This window comes from Epinephelus moara, chromosome 20 (assembly GCF_006386435.1).
Source record: "Epinephelus moara isolate mb chromosome 20, YSFRI_EMoa_1.0, whole genome shotgun sequence".
NCBI lineage: Eukaryota > Metazoa > Chordata > Actinopteri > Perciformes > Serranidae > Epinephelus > Epinephelus moara.
In genome coordinates this window covers 28,664,443-28,678,567 of record NC_065525.1, presented here as the reverse complement: position 1 = coordinate 28,678,567, position 14,125 = coordinate 28,664,443, and the positions used below count along the sequence as shown (strand labels likewise).

The 14,125-nt window shown below is 43.7% G+C and overlaps 1 protein-coding gene across 7 annotated transcripts in view; it reads right to left on the bottom strand.

Annotated features, from left to right (window-relative positions):
• tjp1b (tight junction protein 1b) overlaps window positions 1–14,125 on the bottom strand; it is a 92,647-nt gene that overhangs the window by 4,631 nt on the left and 73,891 nt on the right. For all 7 annotated transcript variants that reach the window (XM_050073624.1, XM_050073625.1, XM_050073626.1 and 4 more), the window contains 16 exons: window positions 13,397–13,505; window positions 13,085–13,304; window positions 12,642–12,826; window positions 12,452–12,547; window positions 12,258–12,340; window positions 11,948–12,158; window positions 11,748–11,848; window positions 11,297–11,647; window positions 10,733–10,963; window positions 8,801–9,649; window positions 6,953–7,044; window positions 4,973–5,188; window positions 4,732–4,868; window positions 2,626–3,097; window positions 2,218–2,435; window positions 1,486–1,629 (listed from right to left, as the gene is read on the bottom strand). In XM_050073624.1, the coding sequence (XP_049929581.1) occupies window positions 1,486–1,629; window positions 2,218–2,435; window positions 2,626–3,097; window positions 4,732–4,868; window positions 4,973–5,188; window positions 6,953–7,044; window positions 8,801–9,649; window positions 10,733–10,963; window positions 11,297–11,647; window positions 11,748–11,848; window positions 11,948–12,158; window positions 12,258–12,340; window positions 12,452–12,547; window positions 12,642–12,826; window positions 13,085–13,304; window positions 13,397–13,505 (3,715 nt within the window). The remainder of the gene's footprint in view (window positions 1–1,485; window positions 1,630–2,217; window positions 2,436–2,625; window positions 3,098–4,731; window positions 4,869–4,972; window positions 5,189–6,952; window positions 7,045–8,800; window positions 9,650–10,732; window positions 10,964–11,296; window positions 11,648–11,747; window positions 11,849–11,947; window positions 12,159–12,257; window positions 12,341–12,451; window positions 12,548–12,641; window positions 12,827–13,084; window positions 13,305–13,396; window positions 13,506–14,125) is intronic.

The following is a 14,125-nucleotide window of genomic DNA, read 5'->3' as shown; positions in this document are numbered from 1 at the left end:
ACTTTGCATTCCTTTTGTCCGTATTTCTGCATGTTATCTGAAAGCTTACGGATACGTACAAAACGGAGCAGTACCACCGCAGATCATGGAGGCAGAGTAGTTTAGTCTAAGTAAGATACGACCATGGAGACAACGAAGAAATTTAAATATCAAATCATGCGCCTGACATGGCCTTTTTTACGTGACTACTTCCAGCTTATCTTCTGAGTAACTCTGAGTTAACATTTATTGACTGATGATTTACTAATCATGTAAACTGTAAACAGCGACCTGATCATCTTACTGTATGTCATGTGTTACTTAAGCAGATGTCCTGTGACCTTACTATAAACTGCCATCTTGACTCAGTAAATTAAAATTGCAGTCGCAGTACAGACCACATAATAAACAGGTATAAGTGAAGCTTTTTTTTTTTAAATACAAAAACAGAATCATTTTCTAAAAATTCGAAGACATTGCATGCTTTCTGTAACATCATGGAACATAAGAGACCACGACAGATTTAATTCCTGGACTTAATCATGTCATCCCTGACGATGTCATGTACAGCTTTATTTTTTTACTGCTGTATTTGCATTCTTGACAAATAAACTAAACTAAATTAAACATGATGTTGCTGTTTAAAATACTTGACTGTCATATTACACAACAGTGATGTAAAAGAGATTTAAGGCGGCAACTATCAATTGTTTTCATTACCGACTGATTAATTGTAATTAACACATTGTTAATTGTTTATAAAAAGGTCAGAAAATAGCGAGTCACGAGTAGAGCTGCAACAACTTGTCAATGAGCTGATCGACAGAAAATTAATTACCAGCTATTCTGATCATTAAATAATTCTTTTAGTCATTTTCTATGCAAAAAAGTCAAACATTTGTGTTTTTTGTTTGATAAAACAAACCATTTGGGGGCTCTGGAAATCTGGCCATGTTTCACTATTTTTTTTAACATTTTATTGATAAAACAATTAATTGAGAAAATAACAGGCAGATTAATCAATAAGAAGAATAATAGTTAGTGTCAGCTGTGGTCACAAGTCACTTTAAATTGCCTGTTTTTTCCAATCAGCAGTAAAAAAACTGAAGGACTTTAAGTTTACTGTCATAGAAGACTAAGAAAAGTAGTAACAATGCATTTTTACTTGAAAAGGGTCTTAATTAGTTCTTCAAATAGGTGACATTGTTCTATCAACTGCCTCAAACCTATCAATCGGCTAAATGTTTCAGTTCTTCAGGCATTGTAGTGTTTTTCCACTGTAACTGTATGGAAGCACATGATTTGAATAAACAAGGCTCCTCAGTTCAAATTAAGCATGACAATAAGGAAACAACTAAAATCTCCAAACAGCACATGCATGAAGAGGAAGTGAGGGGAATATGGAGACCAGATGAAATGATTAAAATGAGTCAGACACCAAAGAAACTCTCCTCTCTAATCACTAAAGCCAGCCCAAAGACCCCAGAAGGACAGAGGACAGCGTACCCGACGAGGAGTCGGAGGATTTTAGAGCAAAAGACCAACCATCAGGGGTCATAGACGCACAGTGAGGTAAGCGCAGCTCCACGGGCTTCAGGAACTTGAGTCCATGCGGGCCACACATCACCAGCGGACTTAGCAGCGTTTCTCCTGCGCGGACACAACAACAAGATTTAAATTCCACAATTTAAACATGCAGGAGTTAATCAGCACGAGGGGTTATTTTTTACCCAATCAGGAGGCAGAGCAGAGTCTGTTGCCAGGCCTTCATGGTGAATGAGAATTAACTGTTAACTGACTCGCCAGGTTAATTAAATTACCGCACTCCCCTGGAGCTTAATGTAAATTAAGAAATATTCTAATTATAACTGCTGGCATGGATGTTACTTCATTTAAGAGCATATTTCTAACTACATAACTGTTTCCCTGAAATCAGCTATTTATTTAGTCCCATCTCTTTAGGGCTTTTGTTTTCTCATAAAGTAGCGACGTTATTTGCTTTTGTCTTATAGTACGACAGCATCAATTTGAAGTGTAAATTGTAGTTAGTCACAAATGCAAAAAAATATTACAAAATGTAGGCATCAAAAATTCAACTATCCAAAAAGGGACTGGTAAAACATCCTGATGGAGCAGTTCATTAAAAAAACCTCAATACTTGACTATTTTTCCTCTCAGATGCAGTGACGCAGTTTGTTCCTTGACACATTCAGGATATAAAGAATCTCAAGGACTGACCTTTCTCCTTGTCGAGGGGGGGCAGGATACTGTTGTCCCGGCACACCTTGAAGTAAATCTCCTGCTCCACGCTCTCGGGGATGGCACCCTGGGGAATGATGATGCTGACGCCTGTCTCAATGGAGCTCAGGACTCCTCCGTTACAGTTGAAGATCCCCCGAGCAGTTGCCACCACCGTGTGTCCTTCGTCTTCGTCGTCATCGTCCAGCGTGCTGGGGCTGAGGGACGGAGGCGCAGAAGTCAGCATCATCAGTCAAAACATCGCAGGCAGAGAGTAATGCTCAGCAGAGGACACGAGAACAAACCCCCTGTGAACAAACGCGTCTCTTTCTGTCTTTCAGCAGCGCAGTGGTTACCCTCAGAGAACTTCCTGTTGCTACTGGATGTAATAATTTATGAGTTTCTCACCTTACAGGGATGGCCTTGGGGATGGCGTTGATGTTATTGTGCTGGTATTTGGGCCTGTTGTCCATAGTGCGCGTGAAGGTGTCCAGGCCACTGTCGTGGTCCAGGGGCTGTGGCGACAGCTGAGGCTTCCCACCGCTGTTGCTCACCACACTGGGCTTGCCGAGCAGGTCCGTCTTCACCTGTGTGTCGTTGGGCAGCAGGTTGTGGTTGAACTTGGGGCTCTCAAACTTGCGCTCAAAGGGCCGGGCTGAGCTGGTGTACGGCTTGGGGACGTAGCGGTTATAGCTAGTTGGAGCGGGAACGCCCAGCGTCTTTGGGGGTGCTGTTTCAGTGCCGTTGACCGGGGATTTGTCGGGAATGCCCCTCGGGGGCAGGTAGCCAACTGGTGTGGGTTCGTCCCTGCTGGCCGGCCTGAGAGCTGGCAGCTCGGGTTTAGGATTGGGTGAACTCAACGGCTCGGGTATGGAGTTCCCTGGAAACGTATGAGGGAAGATACAATCAGTTAAATACAGTCTTTGTCAAACTATTTTATCCTCACACTTTATTTGGGTAAGGCTTTCATTGCATTTACATTCAGCACAATAAAACTGTATTTTTAGATTGACACTATGTAAACTAGGGCTGCAACTGATAATTATTTGATGATTATTTTATGATCATTATTTTTTATGAATCCAACAGTTATTTTCCCAGTTAATCAAGTAATTATTTGGTTTATAAAATGTCATAAAATAGTGAAACATGTCCATCACAATTTCCTAAAGCCCAAGATGACGGTCTAACAGTAAAAAACTCTGTGCTATTCACTTTACAGCGATATGACACAGACAAAAGCAGCAAATCCTCACACTGAAGAGGCTGGGACCATAGAGTGTCAGAGAGAAGGGAGGAGATAGAGCGAGGGGACGACGTGCTGCAGGTTAGAACTGAACCCTTGGCTGCTGCAGCAAGGACACAGCCTTAGTACATGAGGCACCTGCTTGACAAGTTCAGCAAGTGGGCACCCTTTGTTTGACAATTTAGCTGACGAAATGTAGTGATCCTTTAATTATCAGAATAGCTGCAGACCAATTATCTATCAACTGAATTATCGATTGACTAGATGTTTCAGCTCTAATATACATAACAACAGAGCTGAAACAACTGGTTGATGAACCTGTTCACTGATAGAATATCAATCTTCAATTATTTTGATCGGCGATTAATCGTAAAGTTATTTTTCAAGCAAAAATGACAACATTTCTTAGTTCTGCTGCATTTATTCATCGTATGTGACGGTAAACTGAATATCTTTGGGTTTGTACAGATGCTCAGTCGTATGAAGCAATTTAAAGGTGTCACCAAGCTTTAGAAATCTTTTTTTGAAGAACACTGTGTTGACTTGGGGTATCTCAGACTAAGAATTTATGAAGTCAAATTTGATTTGTCAAGTCTTGTCTACTGTCGAATGTGAGCTGAATCTTTTTTTCTCTCCCTCAACTCATATTCTCATCTGCAACATTATTTTTTTGTCTCCACACCAGAGAAAAGAGCTGAAACACCCAATTCAAAAATTTGTCTTCTGGACTTGGTATAAGAGTTTATTTTATAATAAGATGTGTTCCATCCAGGGCTGTTTATTGTGTGTCCCAAGTGGGTGTGTAGGTTTGTGTATGTACATGTATGTGTGAATGTGCAACAGTGGCGCTGTCCTCAGTACTGAAAGGCAGTGGACGATATCACAAGGTAGACAGACAGACAGAGCACGTCACTTAGTTCTGTCCCTTCTTGCTTTCTGTGGTTGCAAGTGAAACTTTTGACTTTCTCTTAGAGAGAGAAATGCAAGCCACACACAGCAGTTCATACGTGCCTCTCCCTGATAAATTGTTACAGCGCTTACTAGTGCTATGTTCTTTTGTGTGTACACCAAAATAGACTATATATCATGATTCTTTGGGGAAAAACAAACAATTCTATGTAAAATCATACATTCAGCACTCCCACACAGCCTACTCCTTAGTTGCAGCCCTGAACAACGGAAGTGATTCATCTCTGTACCTCTACAATGTTAATGTTCAGTAGATAAGTTAATTTTGAGAGTCGTGTAAGAGAAGTTTTATAGCTTACCGTCACCGGGGCTGAGCTTGGGCAGTGTGTTGGGTGGGATGGCGGACGTGGGGGGGCCGTACTGTGATGACGGGCTGATTTGGGGCAGGGGTTCATATCTTTTCTCCACTGGACTCACCTTCTCCACAGACTCAACTCTGCAGCAGGTAGACAGAAACAAAAACAACAGCTGTGACTCTGCACCGACTTAAGGAGTTTTGTACATCAGCCAACAGCACTGGCGTGAGGCGTGTTGCTCTACCTGTTGTATGGGTAGGACAGTTGAGCTGGTTTGGTCAGATCGTGGAAGCGGTTGATGCCAGGACTGGGTTGGCCCATGGCCTTGCTGTCAAAGCTACGGCGATCAAAGTAGGACAACTGCTTTCTGTAGTACTCCTCATCCTCGTCTTGGTCATAGTGGTTGGAACGCACTACATCCTCCAGGGGTTTAGTATGAGGCTTCTGTGGCTCGGGGGCCCTACACAGGGAGCAGAGAGAAACAAGTGAAACAGCTGCAGAGGGTTACACAGCAGGATTGGCCTGAAACCCACTAAACAACGTTTAGATAGAATACATCAAATATGTCCTGACTGTCATTTTAGTCTTGATTTTAGAAACAGTGCAGTTATTTCAAAATGAATCAATGACACATGAAAACAATCTGGACATCCTGAACAAGGTGAGGAGTGAAGGACAGCAACGAGGCTCAAAGGGAAGTGAGGTTCCTCAGGAGCCTGCTAACATGCAGAACTAGTAGTGTTGAAGTTTAGTACCAGGGTCTACTTTTGAAGGAACTACAAGGTTATCTGTGTTTCCACCGCGGTCTTAAGACCCGTGACGATAACCCAAATTAGTCTGCCAATGTATAAGAAGCAACATGTAGGGCTGCACAATTTATCAGATATTAATCCGGATCATGCTTTTGACTTTCCAGTAAATGAACATGATCAAATGCGATATTCACATTTAAAATTTGTGCTCTGCTCATGGAAAACTCTGCTACATATCAAATCAAGCGCTTCCTAACCTAACAACCAGCCTCCACTTTTGCAGAGCTGTCATGATGCTATGTGCACTGTGAAAAAGTTTCCTGAATTATGCGGCTCTAGACGGACAAAACAAAAATCATTCGTTCATCAACCATTATCAGTTGTTTTCAGATTTAGGGGAGAGCAAATTATATGCAAAGGGTGCATGAGACTTGTGTCTGCACCGCAAAGCAACACAACTAACCACACAAAAAAAACACCACAGTCTGCAGAATGATGAACGCATGAAGGCCAAGAAGAATAACGTCGCTAATATCATCCCACTGAATCCGTCTTTGTCCAACGTCAACTCAGACATCCATTAACAGTGTCATCATGTCACTGTGAGAGCTGCAAAAATAAATATTAAAAAATACAATGGTGGATATATATCCATCCAAGCAACTTTTAAAGACAGACTGAAATAACCAATGTAACTGCAACATTTGGCCAAAGATAGGTGTCCAAAAAACACTTTTCATTCAGTTCCATTCTGTAATTGCATATTTATTTATTTTATTATTATTTTTGAGCACAATTTTATCTATAGCACTGAATTCAGGTGAAGAGGAGCCTTATTGTTAGTTTTATTTTGTGCAAAGCTTTGTTAATAAGCAGGAATGTTGCACAATATCAAAGTGAAAACAGTACTCTGTTGATTTAAATGTGAAAGTAGAATAAAAATCTGTCTACCTACTATCAGTGAATAACCGTGATAAATAATAGTGATCTCAATATTGTCATTTTGGCCAAAATCATGCAGCCCTAAATACTAGTGTACTTTTTATGAATGAAGAGCTACATGAGTTGAAGCATCAGTGCTGTGTATTTGACCAGTCTGCAAACCCCAAGTTCCTGTACTTTCAGAAAATACTATTCCACTGATCAGGGACTTTCTGGGGGTGAAATAATGTCCCAGGAGTTTAATTCAGACTCTGGCCCCTGTGCCCAAAACACAGTGAGCTCCTCAAAAAGATTTCTAATTCTTGGGGAAGGTTCCTGCACACAAAAAGGGGCTCTGTTAGACACATCACCTTTGCCTTCTGTGTCTTTGCACACCACACTAGAGTCGTGTTTGCTGCACAGTGACTTGTGTCCACTAGGTGGAGCTCAAGCAACAATGAATGAACTCCAAGGCGCCTTTGCAAGGATCTCAGAGTTGTCCTTCACCCACCATCTCCGCAGCCTGGGGTGCTGTAACGAGGACTACATACCTATAGGTGGATTTCTCCTGCTCCAGGTTGCTGAGGGAATTGGCTTTGAGGACTGGGCCAGGTGCACTCACAGGTTTAGGAACATCTGCAGGCTGAAAAGCAAAGGGAGGGCATCTCTTCAGTGCTTCTTGCATCTGATCCAGATTTTTGTTCACATGAATGGATTGCATGCACATGGATATGTAGCACTGTGCCTGGCATCTCACGGGCCAGACGATTACAAAATAGACGATCGTTTCACAAAAACAAGCTTGCACTTTCAAGTCTTGCTGTTCTGCAGTTTTCTGACTGATGCATCTGCGGTTTGGGGAAAAGATAATCAGGCCTCCGTGGAGCTTTTTTGGTTATCTCGTGCTGCTTTGAAATAATTGCATATCCAAGTACTAATTGTTAAACCTCTTTAATAGCTAACAAAGGCTCCCATCTGACATTCAACCTAACATGATCCCCTTTGTACCAGACACTACTATTGTATATATTTAAAGTACACATATTTAGTTTTAGTTGAGTTTCTCTTTAAGATTTTAGAACTCCTTTACTTGTGAAACAAACTTATGCTGGATGAATTGTAAAACAAGCTGGTGATCTTTTTGGGACCGTCCAAAATTAAAGTCATACAGGGAAGGGATTTATACAGAAATACCTGCCATCTTAAATATCGATTTACCACTAGACCCATTCTTTTACGTTACAGGAGCAACCCCTGATGAAACAGAGAAAGGCTTACTTGCTGCATATCCTTTATTGGTGGCAAAATAATACTAATTTTATCGTAGCTCAAACCACTGCACCCATCCTACATGAATGGCAAGATGGGTTAATGAAAGCGTAGCCTGATTAATGGAAAAATAACGGCAAAACTCCACATAAAGACAGAAAAGTTTTTAAACCAACTGGCTCTTGTAATTACTTTCTTAAGATGACCAATGTGATAGCGTGCTGTACCGAGTTAATTGTGACTTTTACCCAAACTAACATCTCATATTTTTGGAGACTAGTCTCTTTGTGGATGTACATGATGCCACGATTCATATTTTTTATGTTTGTTTGCCGACCGCTGAACAGTTCTTCTCTTTTTAATTTTCTGACAAAGCAGATTTTAGTTATTTATGTTTTTGTTACTCTAGTTTCCTATCTACCTCTTTGAGTGTGTGACTTGGCCCTGGAGAGAAAGAAAGTTCACATTGCCAGTCCAAATCTTTTTTGGCATATACAGATTGTATCCAGATTGACTTTTGGAAGTGTGGACAGCAAAAAATAAATACAAATCTAATCCAAACTATATCTGGAGGTGGTTTGAAATATTTTCCAATCTGAGTTCTACAGATGTGTCTTAGTACGGCCCCTCTGGATGCTCAAATCGGGTTTCAAATTGTCTTTGAACACAACACAAAATGATGACGTCAAATCCAAAGTGACAGACGTGCTGAGCAGATTCATGGTGCTTCGAGCGTAGCGTTAAAAAACAACATGAGGAACAACAGACGGTGGACAGATACCAAAATACAGTGGAGGGCGAAAAGATGGACCTCTATTTCTCAATGGAAAGCCTCATCTCCAGCGTTGCCTACATTGTTACCACAGCAACCCATGCAGATAGGATGGTGATGTCTGGACACACAAATCTGTTCTGATGACTTGTAAATAACAGTCTGTCTTAACGATCTGATTTAAGAAACAAATCTGATTTGCCTTCAGTCTGAACGTAGCCTCACTACGGTATCTTTCTGTGTTAGCCATGTTTATAACTGTGATGAAATTACTTTAGAGCTCAAGACGTAGAGTTGTCAGCACACTCACACCCATCGAATACATGGCCTATGTTTAACACCTCTCTGAGGAACTTACCCTGACTGCTGATTCTCCTCCTTCTTTCGCCCTGTCCATAGAAACAGACCGTTTATTCTCAAACATCTTGACTCTGTTCAGCACCGACTGTGGTTTCATGGCCGGGTCCTCGTCCAGGTCTTCCCGTGGCGGAGGAGGGAGGGGTTTGGAGCCTGGAGTGATCGCTGGCTCACCTGGAGAGGGCAGGGTCTCTGGTTTGGGAGGGGGAATTGTGGGTTCGGAGTTCATCATAGGGTCATGCATCCCAGGCTTAAAGCCCCGGTTTGGAGGCCCAGGAATGAAGGTGGGCCTCAGACCAGAGTCACTGTAATACTGCTTTGGGGGCTCCGGCGATCGAGGTGAATTAATGGGGAAGCCGTGAGGTTCTGCCTCATATGGGGAGCGGGCATCATAGCCAGTTGGGGGCGGGGGTGGGGGCTCGTCATAGCGAACGGGCCCAGGTTTACTGAGGCGTCGTCTGCCATCGTAGGGGGCCTCATCGTAGCGCGGCTGAGGGGGGCTGTAGTCCCTCCCTGGTCCGTCGTCGTAGGGGGACCGGGGGTTGTAGCCCATGGGTTGCTGGTGGCCCGGCTGGTACCCTGCGGGCTGGGAGGACGAGGTCTGCTGGTCATAGGGGGGCCACTGTTCGTTGTAATGAGGCACACGGTTGTCGTAGTGCAGGTGAGAGTCAGTGTTGTGAGGCTTTGGTTCTGTGTAGCCGCCTCCATCGTATCCGTAAGGCGGGTGGTCGTATTCGCGGTATGGCTGTTTGTCCTGGTACGGCGGCTGGTGACTGTAGCTCAAAGACTGCTTCAGGCCATGGTTGATTCGCACAGGGTCCTCCATATTGTACAGATCTTTCTTGTACATCTGTGAAGAAACAACACTAAATGAATACGTCCATTACGTCATCATCAGTTTGAGTTTAAAACACTCACCATGTTGGAGGACAGAGAGCAGTCAGGGGAAAATGCTTTCCCAACACCAGATTTATAATAATGTCAAGATTAAATTCAATACTGGGATATGAACTGAAACCTTGAGGAACTAAACATGTATAACATTAACCAAATCATTATAAAATAAATCCATCTGCTATTTAATTAAACAAACATCAATTCAAAGTGCATTTAAACAAGCAAACCTTTGTCCATTATTCAAGAACAGTTCTGAATGCCTGTTTGACAAGATGCCTCTCAAGAATGATAATAATCCATATGGACACGACTGGGATTTACACATTAACACATTTCATAAATAATGAACTAACAAGCAATTTGCACATTTCTGAAAGGCCTCATTTCAAACATATGATGTGTAGCCTGAAGACAGCAAATATAGTTACAGTACTTCCTATGGAAGAAGGTTGATTTGTTGGCATCTACTCAGAACAAAACTACTCAACAGAAGACACAATGCAGTGTGCTGATGTCAGTTTGGTTTTCCATAGGGAGAATTGCTTGATGGGAATCATTACCAAAGAGTACTGTCTGCAGGTTAGCTTTCATCATGCAACCAACATTCAGTTTGCATCTAATGCAACGTCAAACTACTGGCACTACAACAGACGACACATCTACCACTACGATGCCACTGTAAGTGCTACTATCGTTCATCTACAGAAGAGAGTTAAAGCTGAAAGGAACCCAAAAACATTAGGAGCCATGCAAAGGAAGTAAGAGGCAACAGTTAGGGCTGGTTGTGGATGTCTTCACCCTGGTCAAAGACTCAGATGTACCAGTCCTTCTGGTCTCCCAGCCCACTGTGGTGCATGTGGACTTGTCTGTCGCACATTTTCTCTGGGAGCCAGAGGCACACAGTGGGCTCAGTGAGTCACACAGTGTGGGCATGTCATGCAGAGAGCGAGTGGAAAGCATGTGCGAGAAGACAGGCAGTTAAAACAGCAGGCTGGGGCCCAGGCCCGGTCCGAGTGGCTGGTGAAACAGCGGGTACCTTTGGTTCTGGACCAGGCGGTCCAGACGGGTGGGGTTCATGTGGTGGTGGTGGGGGCTGAATAAGCTCAGGGGCAGGGCTGGGGCTGCTAAGTGAGTCAGCCTGAGGAGCTGCGGCTGCAGCAGGCGGCTCCTCTAGGTGCATACCCTCAAGCTGTACAGGCTGCTCAACAGCAGGGGGCGCTACCACCGGCGGAGGCAACGAGGGCATGGGCAGAGCAGCCTCATCTTGCTGTGAAGTATTGTTAAGAGACATTTATAACACAGCCTGCCAAGGGCACACAAAGTACAGCTCACCCCAACACCATGATCTTCTTCCTTACACTGAATCACTTTTACACCAGCCACAGAATGCACTTGCAAAAAATGTGGTTAGAATAGATAACGTACCAGTAGCTTCTAAGACATGTTTATTACTTAGCAAAGGGCATTTAACCTTAACAAACGTCAAGACACAACACTGAAGACAAAGGCGCTATTCCTCAGCTCTGCAGTACTTTTAGTCATACATCCATCTCTAACGGGTGCAGCCTGCAGGGGCCTGCCTGCTACATGTGAACTTTACCTGTTGCGGAGCGGCCATCTTGAACCCAGCAGGGTCTATGCGACTGGCTGGGTCCGGCTGCACAGGGTGCTGGTATCCAGGGTAACCAGGGGTGTCCTGAATTACAGGTGGGTCTTCTCGCACAGGCTCGGAGGAGCGGGTGATGGCGGGCTCCGTGGGCAGACCCACCTCGTCGTTCAACGTCTCGTCCAGTTCCTGGTCTGTGTACGCTCCACCCTCCGTGTCTGTGTCCTCGTAGTCAGAAGTGTGGCGGCTGTCCGTGCTGTACATGGAGTATTCGCTACCTGGCGCAGACAGGTAGGACAGACGGTCGTCGTGGATGTCCAAGTCATCCTCAGTAGTGCCATCCGCCTGAGCAGAGCAGAAAAATGATCATCTCATGTGTCGCTCAGTCAGACAGGAATCAAAAAACTAATGTTCGGTGAAATGAAATAACAAAGCTGTCTCTCACCTTGCCCTCTGACACCCACACCAACTGGTTCTGCTGCTGCTGGATTGTTTCTTTCAGAGCTCCATACCAGCCGTCATTCATGTTGTTCAGGTTGATGGTGGCTAAAAGACATTATTATTGGTTCACAATCACTTCATCAAGACTAAAACATGTAAGAGTTGATATACGTTTTAAATTAACTACACTCTCTGCACACTCACTGGTGAACAGGTGGTGATTATTCTTCCTCAGTTTGATGGCTCTCTCATAGAGCTTCCTGGCGCTCTTCCTGGACTCTGGACACAGTCTGGTCCTCATGTTCTTCACACCCTGCTTATTATCGGGATTTAGGAAGACTACAATCGGGTACCACTGAGCATAGTTCAGCCTGTCCACAGCGTTTGGGGTGATGTCCAGGACAGCATGTTTGTCCTTCATGAGATAAAGACAGGAAAGAGGAGGGATGAAAAATATATCAGCGATGAAATAAACCTTCACTGCTGTTTATGTGATGCAAGGAGGCGTGCTCACTCTGTCAATGATCTGCTTGATGGTGTGAAGACGAATGATTCCTGAACTTCGCTGGTCTGTTCCTGCATCTCTCGGTTCACTCTCTGGAAACAAGGTTAGAGGGATTCATAAAGAAAGCAATTTTGAGTACTAAAATGTTTACTGCCAGTTGTTTTATATGATATATTAGAGCAGTATAATGCATACAAACATACTTGCAAGCTCAAAAAGATCCGGCTCTTCTCTGGCGAGTTTTTCTCGAGCAACATCAGCGATCGGCCCAAATATCACCACAGGTCTCAGGAAACCAGCTGCACAATAAAAAATATAAATATTAACATATTTAGAAAGCAGCTTCAGTCTCATTTCGACATACAGGCTCGCAGACACGGTCAGACTCCTTACCCTCTCTCAGCACAACTCTTTCATAAGCTGGGAACTTTGTTTGCACCGGCTGGGAGGAGAGGTCCTCTCTGCTCTTCCTTAGGTTCCTCTTTGAGCTGCGAAGACCACGAAACCTCCAGAAGTCAGCCCTGTCGCCCCCTGCTGTTTTGGGGAGAGTGTATTGCACGCTGGACAGCTGCTCCGCTCTGTTGACAAATGGCAGAAAGGCAGAGACGGTTCTTAATTTAAAACAAGTTAATGGATGTGTCATAAATTTGGCGCTGCTAACCACAACACTGGCAATACCTAAGGACACTACATGGCAATGATATTCATAACAAATTTGATATAAAAGGACAAATGACTGTCCACTGTTGTAGCAACCATTTATCCAACATGTCTGTCTTTGAGATTACGTAAGATTCAAGCCAAGCAAACACACACGTCTGTCTGGATGCCGTCACCTGTTTTTGTTGGGGATGATGCCCCTCTCCACCTCTTGGTGGTTCTTGCCGATGCGAATAGCCAGCCAGGAGCCCAGCTTCCCGTTGTAGAGGGTGTCCACCACACGGAACACCTCGCCCTTGTTAAAGCTTAACCCGTACGGAGATTCCTTCTCATACTCAAAGTGTGTCCGGATGTAGAATGAGTCACCGACATCCGACTCCACGATCCTCCGATACACTGAACAGAGAAGAGAGTGAGTCAGAAACATCGAGCATATGCGACCAACAGAAAGTAATCTCTTGTCTCCTCTCCTTACTCACTTCACTTACCATCTTTCTTCTTCTGGGCCAGAATGGTGACCTCTTCACCCTTAGGAAGGTCAAGGAGGAACAGCACCGCCTCCTCTCGGATTATGTTTGCAAAATCTACATTATTTACCTGGAAGTGGGGATTTGGGAACACAAAGGTTACTGTTTTATGCTCTCCACAGAATAACATCACTGTTGTCAAGTACTTTTAAGTTTAAGTTAAAGGTATACTATGCAGGATTTTCCTAAAAAAAACCGATGTATAGACTCATACAAACGTAATCCCTCTCAATCATCATGACCCACTAGGAGTGTGTGGTGGTGTATTATCTGCAGAGACTCTGTCTTCTGCCGGTATTTTCTTATTATCTTGCTGTAATCGGGATGGTCCTGGTCACATTACACTGGTGAGGTGGAGGACTTTATAAAAAGTTGGGGATCATGTAGTACAGTAGCAGCATCTGAATGGAAGCTACGAAAATTGTGGACACAGTGCCGCACTGAAGGAGGATAAAGAGTAATGCAAAGTTGGCCTGTTTGCTGTTGGACAGGTAGGTAGGTGCTGGCAGTTAGCTTGCCAAAGTATCGGCTTTCACATTACAAAAAAATGGAATATTCCTACAATGGTGCAGTAGATTGCAGTGTAAGGATGAGGTGTTTACAAACAGTGAGTGACAATTCCTGCATGTTGTACTTCTAGGAGTAGGCTTCATTGTTCATAGAGAGTGTGACAGAAAGTGTGAATCTCTA